The sequence below is a fragment of the Eulemur rufifrons genome, chromosome 6 (assembly GCF_041146395.1).
Source record: "Eulemur rufifrons isolate Redbay chromosome 6, OSU_ERuf_1, whole genome shotgun sequence".
Taxonomy (NCBI): domain Eukaryota; kingdom Metazoa; phylum Chordata; class Mammalia; order Primates; family Lemuridae; genus Eulemur; species Eulemur rufifrons.
This window is the reverse complement of record NC_090988.1, coordinates 67,927,443-67,939,940: the sequence shown is the minus strand read 5'-3', so window position 1 is coordinate 67,939,940 and position 12,498 is coordinate 67,927,443. Positions and strand designations below refer to the sequence as shown.

General features: G+C 36.2%; 1 protein-coding gene across 2 annotated transcripts in view; it reads left to right on the top strand.

Annotated features, from left to right (window-relative positions):
• UEVLD (UEV and lactate/malate dehyrogenase domains) overlaps positions 1 to 10,802 on the top strand; it is a 39,243-nt gene extending 28,441 nt beyond the window's left edge. For both annotated transcript variants that reach the window (XM_069469679.1, XM_069469678.1), the window contains 3 exons: positions 6,662 to 6,722; positions 8,741 to 8,864; positions 9,860 to 10,802. In XM_069469679.1, coding sequence (XP_069325780.1) covers positions 6,662 to 6,722; positions 8,741 to 8,864; positions 9,860 to 10,027 — 353 coding nt within the window. In that variant the 3' untranslated portion in view covers positions 10,028 to 10,802. The remainder of the gene's footprint in view (positions 1 to 6,661; positions 6,723 to 8,740; positions 8,865 to 9,859) is intronic.
• Positions 10,803 to 12,498: the final 1,696 nt, after the last annotated feature.

Genomic DNA, 12,498 nt, shown 5'->3' with positions numbered 1-12,498 from the left:
GTTGCTATAAAGCCAGGTTGGTCAGGTGATAAAAGTGCTGTTTACCCTCATTTTATTCATTTTTGTTCATTTAAACAAGTATTAATATATGATCTACAATAAAGGTATAGGATATTATTTAAGTGCCAAAGTGAGTATTATAGATTACAGTACTGAGACATTTATGAGTGAGCGTTTAACATGGGTTGAAATGACTAGAGAATATTCTATAAAGGCCACCTTTGAACTGGAATTTGGAAGAATGAATAGGATTTGAATAGATAGTTAAGAGTGGGAAAGACATTCTAGGAATAGGAAATCAGAAACAGGCAAAGGCACATAGCTAAATATGGCATGTTCATGGGATAAAAAAATATATACTAGCTGTTGCAAAGGGTTTCAACCAGATAAGCTTGATTGAAATCACATTTTTGAGATCCCTTGAATACCTGATCCAAGAGTTGAAAAGTGATTCTCAGGCACAGGGGAAACATGAGAATGATATGTTGAAAGGGTAATTTGGGAGAAATTAATCACTACTTCATCATTTGAAGTACATTACTTTATTCAGTATGTAGTGCTATGAGGTAGAGCATGATGCAGAAAATAATCTCTCTGCCTGTGATAGGGGTGATAATTTAATTGGAGAATTGGAGAAAGACCATGCACATTAAAAAGTTAAATAGATGTCACACCATACTGCCACAAAGCAAATTGTGTTCTCAAAACAATTTTCTTGGAATTTAAAGCTTTGTATATGCTTTGATGCCATTAAAACAAACAAAATATTAATAATAGTGGTGATGTCTGGATTAGAGGTAGTTCTTAAAAATTTGTACTTTGTAATATAAAATACGTAGTATTTATGTAATTTTTAAGAAAATTATTTTAATAAAATACAGCAGTATTTTAAATCTGTATAAATCTGCCCTGGCTACCTAGAAATTTCAAGTGTTAGAATGAGTCAAGCTATAGTATAAACCCTTAAAAAACCTGAAAGTGTGACTGAGCAGAAATACTTTTCAGTCTTCAAATGCTCCTTGACACTAAACACTAATTAATAGGACCCTAGGCAAGGGTAGAAAACAAGAACTTGTAGCAGATATATTAGAGTAAGGAATATCTAGGGTTTTAAACAAACCCTAGACCCAACATGGACCTAACCCTCTGGTCCATGTTGATCTGTTGCTTGCCTGGTTATTGTAAATCTCCCAGTTTGCTCTTTCCCCTCTAGTCTACCTTGTAAATGATGTGAAAGTAATATTAGCCAAAACTTGCATAGTGTTTACTGTATGCTCTCACTTATCAACTCCATCTTCCTAAAACGTATTCCTCTTTTCAAAATCTTTCAGGAGCTTCCTCTGACCAAACCATGAAATTTCGTTGCTTGGCACTCAGGGAGCCCCAAAATAAAGCCTGGATCTTCCTTCTCCATTATGGTTATGGAGGTAGCTGTGTTATTAGAGAGCTGGAAAGGACCATCTATTACATTTTGCTTTAGGGAGCAAGCAGTGGATGCAGGGATGGTCAGAGTGACCTGTGCAGGAGACTATAGCTTTTAGGGTCAAAGAGGACTGGAACCCAGATCTTGTGCCTCCCAAGCTCACCCCACAGGGACCTTTACCCACTGCATGTACCTCCCCTATATACCCTTCCTCCTCTCTGCCATCATATTTAAATTTCATCCTTCAAGGTCTAAGTCAAGCCCCCTTATGCAATGAAGGTTTTCCTGATCATATCACTCCATAGTGATTTCTTCATTTCTTTGGGCTAAAAGCTATTTCAATCTATATGATAATTAACTACATACTGTCTTATATTGTTTTTTCTTTTGTTGTACTGCTGCTTGTTCATACCCAACCAGATTTTTGTGTGTGCACCTTCTCCTTATTGAAAGTATAGGCCGGGCACGGTGGCTCACGCCTGTAATCCTAGCACTCTGGGAGGCCGAGGTGGGCGGATCGTTTGAGCTCAGGAGTTCGAGACCAGCCTGAGCAAGAGCGAGACCCCATCTCTACTAAAAATAGAAAGAAATTATATGGACAGCTAAAAATATATATAGAAAAAATTAGCCGGGCATGGTGGTGCATGCCTGTAGTCCCAGCTACTCGGGAGGCTGAGGTGGGAGGATCGCTTGAGCCCAGGAGTTTGAGGTTGCTGTGAGCTAGGCTGACACCACGGCACTCACTCTAGCCGGGGCAACAGAGTGAGACTCTGTCTAAAAAAAAAAAAGAAAGTATAAATTATTAAGCTGTTCTTTGAGCTGAAAAAGTAGTACTTTCACATTGAAAAAAATTAAATAGTACAAAAAAAAAAAGTCTCCCTTCTACGCCAGATGCTCTATCCCTTTCCCTAGGGGCAATCACGGTTACCAGTTTCTTGTATAATATAATCTTCCAGAAATATTCTGTGCCTAGGCAAGCGCATGTGTGAAAGAGACATCATGTACCTTCCCTTTTACTTACCATTCTGACTTGGAAATGAATGCATAATAATATATACAGATTTCATTCATTCATTTTAACTACTGGACATACGATAATTTATTTAACTAGTCCCTCTAATAAGTTACAAATTTTGAGGAATAGTTGATATATACTAAATATTGAATGAATAGGAACATTTTGAAATATGGTTGTTTTGCAAATCATAAAGAGAAAATATAGTGTGACTTGATAAATATGTCCCTTACCCTAACCTAGTATATATCTGGGTGAAGGAAGAAAACAATTTGATAGCATTTAATTGTGAGCTCTTCAGACAGGAATACTTTTAAAGCTACCAAAAAGCAGTTTGTGTTTGATTAAATGACCTTTTATCTCAAATGTAGGAATTTGTTTTCAGAAACATTAATTGGGCACCTGCTTTGTTCAATAAACACTGTGCTGACTGCTGTTGGAACTATATAGATGTGTAAAAACTTGATATAGGAAATGACTAGAAGACAGTATCTTATTATGAAAGAGGTCCAAGGGAAGTAGAATAAAAGCACAGGGAAGAGATGTGTAATTTTGTCTTGAGGTCTGAAACGGGCACTAAAGATAGAGAGATGCAGGTACGTGTGAACTGGGATCACTTAACTATACTGTTATGTAATATTTGACATAGGTAATGTGTGTGCAAGTTTTAAAACATAGTAATTGGACAAATATTCATGAATCCATACTCAATCAAGAACATTCTCAATACCACTGAAGCTACCTATGTACTTCCCCCAGTCCATCTCCCTGTCTGCCATCTAGAGGTACCATCAGATTACTTTTTATCCTGTCTTCTACTCTTGCTGCAAAGACAAATTATATCCATGGTTAGGTAGGTATACTTACTTACCTTGGCCTTGAAACCAGAAATGGATTATAAGCTCCCTCTGCTGGTTTCATTGTAGACACCAACTGGTTATATTTTTTCATAAGTGACACCATCACAGTAATTATAATTTTTTTATTGAGCACCTACTCTATATATTAAATACTTTGCATGTCTCATTTAAATTTTACAAACACCCTGTGAGGGAGATGGTAGTTTTCCAAATTTATAGATACGGGAACTTAAGGCTCAATGAAATTAAGTAATTTGCCCAAGGTTACCTATCTAATAAGGGCAGAATTGAGATTTGAACGTTGGTCTAACCCTAAATCTGTGCTCTTTCTTGCTGTCACTTAATTTATCTAAGGCATTTAGTACAGTGTCTGACACAGAGTAAACATTCAGCAAATGGTAGCTGTTATTATAGTGATCAGCAAGATGGTGATGAATAGAAAATTGGCAGAAGGACGTGTGAAACTATGCTTTGAAGTAAAGCAACATTAGGATTTGGAAACAGTTATAAGAATAGCAGTTGTGTATGTGAAATTACTCTCTTCAGGTATTTCAGAGACAAATGACAACTACAGCCTGGGGAGGAATCACATAGCATATAAGATTTTTTTTTTTTTTGAGACAGAGTCTCGCTTTGTTGCCCAGGCTAGAGTAAGTGCCATGGCATCAGCCTAGCTCACGGCAACCTCAAACTCCTGGGCTTAAGCGATCCTCCTGCCTCAGCCTCCCGAGTAGCTGGGACTACAAGCATGCGCCACCATGCCCAGCTAATTTTTTCTATATATTTTTTTAGTTGGCCAGATAATTTCTTTCTATTTTTAGTAGAGACAGGGTCTCGCTCTTGCTCAGGCTGGTCTTGAACTCCTGACCTCCAGCGATCCACCCACCTCGGCCTTCCAGAGTGCTAGGATTACAGGCGTGAGCCACCGCGCCCGGCCAACACCTTTAGAATCTATTTCCTGCTTCCCACCCCGGCTTCATCTTCTGCCATACTACCAGGCATCCTGTGTTAGTCAGATGGTTGATCTGCAGTTTCCTGAATGGTTTATGTACTCTTCTTAGGCTTCCTTGCCCTAGCACCTGTTGCTTCCTTTCCTGAACACTCATTCACTTGGCTAACTGCTGCTTACTCTCAGGACCGGGCTTGAGTGCCACCTTTCCTGGGAAGCCTTCCGTAATTTTCCAGGTTAAGCAAATTTATGCATCTGTTATAACCATTATTACACTGTTATAATTACCTGTCTGCCCCACCAGACAGTAAGCTCTTAGAGCTTGCAATGGCCTCAGTAAATGTGTTTTGGCATGAACAAATGATCCTGACACCATCTTGTTGTAACCAAAGATCATTCATTATGCCACACCAAATTAGATGGTTAGCAGAACATAAGCTTTGAAGTTGCTATTTTCAGCTGTGATACTGCAATCATATATAAACTACAGGTAACCCCTTCAAGAGGTGTTTTAGAAATCCAAGGGCTGGACCTCAGAACAGAGTGTTAGATCATCTGCTTTGGGCATGGGGGTGGGGGGGTATTATATGTAGTAGAAAAGAGCTATTAAATGGGATTTTTCATTAAAATTTTTGGGGCCAGAGGATTGCTGTTATTTAGTGAAACCAAGGATCAGGATTGATTAGGTATAATATTGAAATGGCTAAAGTAAGATGGATATACATTTAGCAAGTTTGAAGGGCTGGGCAGTAAACAAACAAAAAATGAAATAATTAAGTCCATCTAAACTTTTTTGAAAATTCTATCCTAGTGTTCTATAGCACTGTACAGTGACTATAATTAACAGCAATTTATTGTATATTTTCAAGTAGTTGGAAGAGTGGATTTTGAATGTTTCCAACACAAAGAAATAAGTGAGATGATGGATATGCTAATTACCCTGATTTGATCATTACACAATGTATACATGTATCGGAATATCACACTGTACCCCATATATATGTACAACTACTATATGTCAATTAAAAATAAAAGTGCAAAAAAGTTTTGAGGATTAAAATTCTAATGACTGTGTCACAAACAAATTTGAATACAGTGAAGCTTTCTCTCTCTTTCTCTGAACAGTCTTTTCTTATGGCTCTTTTAAGTCAGTACTCATAGAGGAAAGATAATGTGAGTGCTCTCTCTCCATATATGTACATATATATGTATAAAATGGCAGCAGTACTCATAATTATCAGATTTTTTGGCATCTTTTGTCTTTTCTTATACGAACCTTGCTTTTATTCATCTTTCCAAGGTCTATAAATGCTGTATTTCAGTAGCAGACATTTCCCCCAGTTTTTTTATTTATTGTAAATATGCTAATAGCAGATTTTTAAAGAAACTAATCTATGTGTCACCCTTCTATCCACATAAAACATTTTAAAAATCCTCAATTTGTCCACATGTATTTATATTTTTCATGTAACTGTTTTTGATTTTGCTATTTTTTTACTTAACATAAAAACTTTTAAAACTTTCCTATGTTTTCAACTTAATGCTGTATGTTTTCTCTTTGTTACCAAATATAATTATAAATTGTGTGTGAGGTTAGTTCTGTATTATCTTCTGTGTACCCAACACCATGGTACAGAATATGTGCAAGAGGACACAAAAGAATACATGGTCCCTGCACCCTGGAAGCTGGTACTCAGTTTGGGGAGAGGAGGCTTCTGGATACATATGATATCTTTTGTTGCTGACACATCACTAAATGGCCTGATTTTGAATGTAGCATAGAATTCTTGTATCTTAAACATAAGATATTCTTATGTAGCCAAATGTATTTTTGCTTTGCTACCCAAACACATAAATTGAGAAACGTCAATTTAAGTGTGGTACAGATATCCAGTTTGTGCATACAGCTTTGAATTTTTTTTTTTTTTTTTTTTTAATAAATGGTGTGGTGAGAGGAAATGGGTAACCCAGATGATGCTTTTAGAAGACAGGATCCTGCCTCTCTCAGAGCTATGGAAATTCTAGCCCAAAACAGGTGACCAAATTATTCCTCACCTGAAATGAGTCTCAGTGCAGTTCACAGCAGAACAAAGGCCAAGTGCTTGCATTACATGTGCTCTGGTAAGGAAAGAAAGCTTTCTGTTTAAACAGTGAAATGGCCCTTATAGAATTGTTATTGACAAGAGAGAACAGATAAAAAGGCTGTAAGTAGACTTTAGGGATCATGTTTTTTGGGGATTGTGGTTTGAAAGTCTTTTTCACCCAAGGCAATTGGTACAGCACATTTCAGGACCTTCAGTGGAAAACTATAACTGTTGCCAGAAAGCACCCGTGACTGCTAAAGACCATTTATCACATCCTAATCCTAACAGAGTCATTCACAAAATATAACTAATTCTTCATTTAATTTTTAGTGCCCACATGGGGTGGCCAAGAAGTAATGAGTCATAACTCTCAGGTGCAGCTATTCAACAGGTAACACTGAGTGTAAATTTGCATTTATCCAACTAAAAATCATATATTTCATAGCTAACGTAATAGCTACATACGCAGCAAATACTTACCAGGCTTCTGTAAACAAAACTAGCTATTATGGACAGATCCAAAAGTATAAGGGAGCAGTGTTTTATATTCTTTGATTTCTTATCTGAAGGTAGATCTAAGAGCACTTTGCAGACTTTTTCAGATAACATAGTTGACATTTAAAGGGTAGAACATGTTCCTTATTTGTAGACTTGATTTACTGCTCCTGTATCTAAACATGTAAGGATATTAACAGTTTTCTTAAAGTGGAAGAGAATTTGTCCATACCACTTAAAAATGAGTATGTATTAATCACACATAAATACATTTGGAAATCAGTCTAATGTGAATGGATAAGCCATATTATATGTTCAGGGGGGAAAATGTAATGAAGAGATCTTTGTATTATTCAGAGGCTTTCCAGGGCACTGTGCCCCATAAGTTGGAATCTACAAATTATGTATTTTCATGTCATTTGTTGTTTCACCACCACATAATAACAGATCTTCTTGAAGTCGGAGTGGTGGTGATTTTTAGCTTTTTAAACCTTCAGCTTATGGTTTGTGGAATATACCAACTAAAAAGAGTACTCTTTTTCTTACCGAGAAGAGTAGTGTGTGGTATAATTCATTCTAATCTGATTATATAATCTTGCATTTATAGTTTTTAAAAGGAAGAAATTTATTTATTTATTTATTTTTTTGAGACAGAGTGTCGCTTTGTTGCCCAGGCTAGAGTGAGTGCCGTGGCGTCAGCCTGGCTCACAGCAACCTCAAACGCCTGGGCTTAAGCAATCCTACTGCCTCAGCCTCCCGAGTAGCTGGGACTACAGGCATGCGCCACCATGCCCGGCTAATTTTTTTTTCTATATATATTTTAGTTGGCCAGATAATTTCTTTCTATTTTTAGTAGAGACGAGGTCTCGCTCATTGCTCAGGCTGGTCTCGAACTCCTGACCTTGAGCGATCCACCCGCCTCGGCCTCCCAGAGTGCTAGGATTACAGGCGTGAGCCACCGCGCCCGGCCAGGAAGAAATTTAAATGTTTATATAATTCTTTACAAAAGTAATATATGCTTATTATAAAACTTCAAATACTACAGATATCTATAAAGTAGAAAGTAAAAAATGGAGATAATTCCATCTTCTAGAGATAACCACTGTTAACAGTTCAGTGTCCACATGTATATTTCCAAAAATCTTTTTTCCTACTAGGGAGGCTGAGGCAGGAGCATTGCTTGAGCCCAGAAGTTTGAGGCCAGCCTGGGCAACATAGCAAGACCCTGTCTTTTAATAAAATTTCAATGCTTCTAATGTATCATTATTATTTTTCTAATAGACTTATGCTATGCATACTATCTTGTAACTTGATTTGTTTCCTTAATGATAAATCTTGGACATCTTTCTATATTGTACATAAATCTATCTTATTCTTAAGAGCTACATGATACTACATTTGGTAGTGATTTATTTAACCATTCCTCTATTTGATGAATTGTTTCCAAATACAGCAAACATGCTTATTATGTTTATCTCTGCATACTTGAGCATACTGCTATAGGATAAATTCCTAAAAGAGGAATTTCTAGATGAAATGTTGGCATATCTTTTCCCTAGAAGATCATTTTACACTCTCAACAGCAGTTATGGGAATGCCTGTTTATAGTTTCTCCAAAATTAGTTATCAGTCTTTTTAATCTTTGCTAATTTTTATAGGCAAAACTGGTTTTTGTTTTAATTAATAGTTAAATAAAATTAATATGTTTATTAGGCCATTTGTATTTTCTCTCTGTGAACTTGCCTGACATCTTAAGAAAAGTTTAATCATTAGATTATCTGTAGGCTTTCCTAACAATTGCTGTATAACTCTTATTTCTGTCATAAAAATATCCAATTAATACCTTAAACAGAATGTAAAATTAAATGTGCATATTTTGTGCATTTTCTGAAATCATATTTTTTTGTTACCTAGAGCCATGGAACTGTTAAGGGTAAAAGGCCAAAGATCCTGGTCTGTTGGACTATCAGTAGCTGACCTGGTTGACAGTATTGTAAATAATAAAAAGAAAATGCATTCTGTATCAATTTTAGCAAAGGTAATTGTTCTTCTCATTCTCACATATTATAAATACAAAACCAGCAAAATTGCTGTTCACACTCTAACCCCAGGTGTTTTCAATGTCACCAGCTTTTAGAGTAACGTGGGAATAGGCAATCTGGTCTAAGCCCTACTGTGCTTGGCTGTGGGAAGTCTGGATTTCTACCAGGTTGCCTTCTCACGCTCGTGATTTTTGGGAATCTCCAAATAGTGTTTATATAGCCATAAACTACTTCTGGTAGTCATTTATCACCTCAGCCAGCCAAGTCACCCCAGACTGATGTGCCAGAAAGACAAATACTGCATGTTCTCACTCATATGTGGGAGCTTAAAAAAAAAAAAGTTGATCTCATGGAGGTAGAGAGTAGAATGGTGGTTACCAGAGGCTGGAAAGGGGGCGTGGAGGATGAAGAGAGGTTGGTTAATGGATACAAAAATACAGTTAGATAGAAGGAATGAGTTCCAGTGTTATAAATAAGTTATTGTGTATTTCAAAATAGCTAGAAGAGACAATTTGGAATGTTCTCACACAAAGGAATGGTGTTTGAGGTGGCAATATCCCAATTACCTTGATCTGATCCTTATGCATCATATGCATGTATCAAAATATCACATGTACCCCATAAATACGTATAGTTATTATGTATCAATTTAAGAAACAGAAATTACTGTATTTGTGCCCAGAGACCATGTTATGCCCCTCCCCAGGAAATCTACTCTGACCATCTTTTTTCTTAGCTCCCGACCTGCTATCCATATTGCAGGGGGCTAGCTTACCTCCCCACAGAGGGCATATCTTTGACCAAGTTCTCATCTTTCAAAAATTTTCTGAAACAATAACTTCAGTTTACAAAAATAAATGAACAAATTTTTTGAAAAATTCAACTTGTATTACTTTGTACTAGAACTAGAAAAGCAAGAAAATATGGATTTTTATGATATCAACTTTTCAGTGATTTATCTTTATTATAATCCATATTTTTCTCATTTCAGGGATATTATGATATAAATAATGAAGTGTTTCTAAGTTTGCCTTGCATCCTGGGAAGCAATGGGGTATCTGAAGTCATCAAAACCACAGTGAAAGAAGATACAGTGACTGAGAAACTCCAAAACAGTGCATCCTCAATCCATGGTCTCCAACAACAGTTAAAACTTTGATTCTCAAGTGCATTTGCCTGAAAGAAAAGGTCATTTAATTTTGCCCACATATATAGATTTGAGAACCTCTGTATCTTACTACTTATTCTTACAAACTGCTTGGTTAAAGTAGATGTTTCTTGGTTAGCTTTGTGATTTCAATCCTTAAGGAGTTGGATAAGGAGGGGAAAATCTAATTTTCTTTGGTGTTCTTGAGATATCTGTACAGTTCTTTAAACCTACAGCAGGGTAAACATTCATCTGCAACATGCATCATTTTAAATTGTATATCCTAATTAGCCAGGCATGGTGGTGCATGGCCCGTAGTCCCAGATACTCAGGAGGCTGAGGTGGGAGGATCTCTTGAGCCCAAGAGTTGGTTATAGTGAGCTATGATGGTGCCACTACACTCCAGCCTGGGTGCAACAGAGCAAGACTCTGTCTCTTAAACAAACAAACAAACACACACACACAGTATATCCTTAACTAAAAAGAACTTTTAGCACCTTGGGAATATTTTGAAAGTAATACGTCTTTAAAATAAAATTACTCTTTGACTTTTATAATAAACATGATAATCTCAAGGCCCAATATGGATTTACAAAATCTGTGTCAGGTATATACTCAAAGATCCAAGCTTTTAAAGTATTAATGTTTCTTTTACAAAATATAGTTGGTAGTAATGGTAAAGCATTTTATTTTCCTTCTTCAAATTCCTTAGCTACCAAAAAATGGAGAAAAATTTTATCTGCACTTTAAAATGGTAAAAGGGAAAGGAATTTTTTTAATATATGTAGAAAAAGTATACTTTAATTTCCAGTGGGACTTCCTTTCTGAAATTTTCTGTAACCTTTTCTTGGACTATATAAGAATCTCCAACATCTCATGAACTTAGTGTGATATTAGTAGAACCACAGAGAAATGTGTATTTTTAGTGGAAATAGATTATGAATGAAAGCCAAGCAGTTTACTTTAAAGCCAAAATATGAGACTGATGAAAACTACTGGTCTTAAGGGGGAGAGGCTGGATGAACTGATGGTTCTGAGCAAATCCTTTAACCTCTCCTAAAGAAATGATTGAGTACATACACTTTGGTGATGGTTCAAGAGCAATATTTTCGTATGTGAAAGAGAGTTGTGTGTCACAATAGTAATAATATGGTAATAGTAACAGCTAACATCAACACTTCCTATATACCAGGCAGTGTGATGAGCACTTTATTATTTTACTGAATCCTCACAACAACCCATAGAGGTAGGGAGTATTATCATTATTTTATAAAAGGAAATTGAGGTTTAGTGCCCAAGAACTCATGGCTATGAAGGGGCACTTATCCATACAATTTCTACTTTTTCTAGGCATTAAAAGGGGGAAGAGGCCTAACAACCAAAATAGTTATCACAAAACCCTAAAGTTGGGGTCCTGTACACTACGAAAGGATTACTTCCATTCTCCTGTAGGGGCTTCCTTTTTTTTTTTTTAACATAGTTTTTAGAAAGATTGATTCTCTGCATTCCAAGACTTGCCCTCAGCAAGTTGTAGAGGGGATACGCACTGAGTTAGGGATCTATTTAACCATTCAGCTATTAGTTGTTAGGAGCCTATTATATACCAGGCATTAATGGTAAACAAGTCTGTACTACATACAAGCCCTCGTGGTCCTTACAATCTACTGTGGGAGATACAGTAATCAAATCTCACAAATAAATGTACAATTCCAAGTGTAATAAGTACTGTGAAGAAGTCCAAGGTGCTTTGAAAGCATATAACAGGTGAATCCAAACTTGGTCAGGGAGATAGGAAGCAGATGGTTTATAAGGGCAGATATGTCCTACGTAGAGAGGAAATAGTCAAATTAATGCTGATTTAGTATAATAACGGATGCTTATAATGAGGAACTTTAGTCATAAAGGTCAAATTATACTCAGTATCCCATGTTGAAGAAAGTAGAAAAGTTTTTATAAAAAAGCAACTCAAAGTACTGTAAAAAAAAATAATAAACAGTTTTTAATATGCTTGGAAAGATTCCCACCAGAATTAACTGGATAAAAACTTTGGACATTTGAAGAGTTAGCATTAGTTCTATGTAATTTCAGTACATAGGTAGATTATTGTGGTGTTACTCTAACATTGTATCCTTACTGTCCTTTTGTATGAAATAAGAAAGCAAAACTGAAAGAACAGGATGGGTGTGATGGTTTACACCTGTAATCCTAGCACTCTGGGAGGACTGCTTGAGCCCAGGAGTTTGAGGTTGCAGTGAGCTATGATGACGCCACTGCACTCTAGCCAGGGCAACAGAGTGAGATTCCATCTCAAAAAAAAAAAAAAAAACCAAAAAACTGAAAGAACAATTTATTGTGTTTTTTAAACTAGCTTTTTCTTATGTCTGATAATGAATTAGAAATTAGATAATACCTAATACCTCATTTTTAATATACTCTTCAACAATAACCAGAAAATATTGTGTACTAGAACTACCAAGAATTCA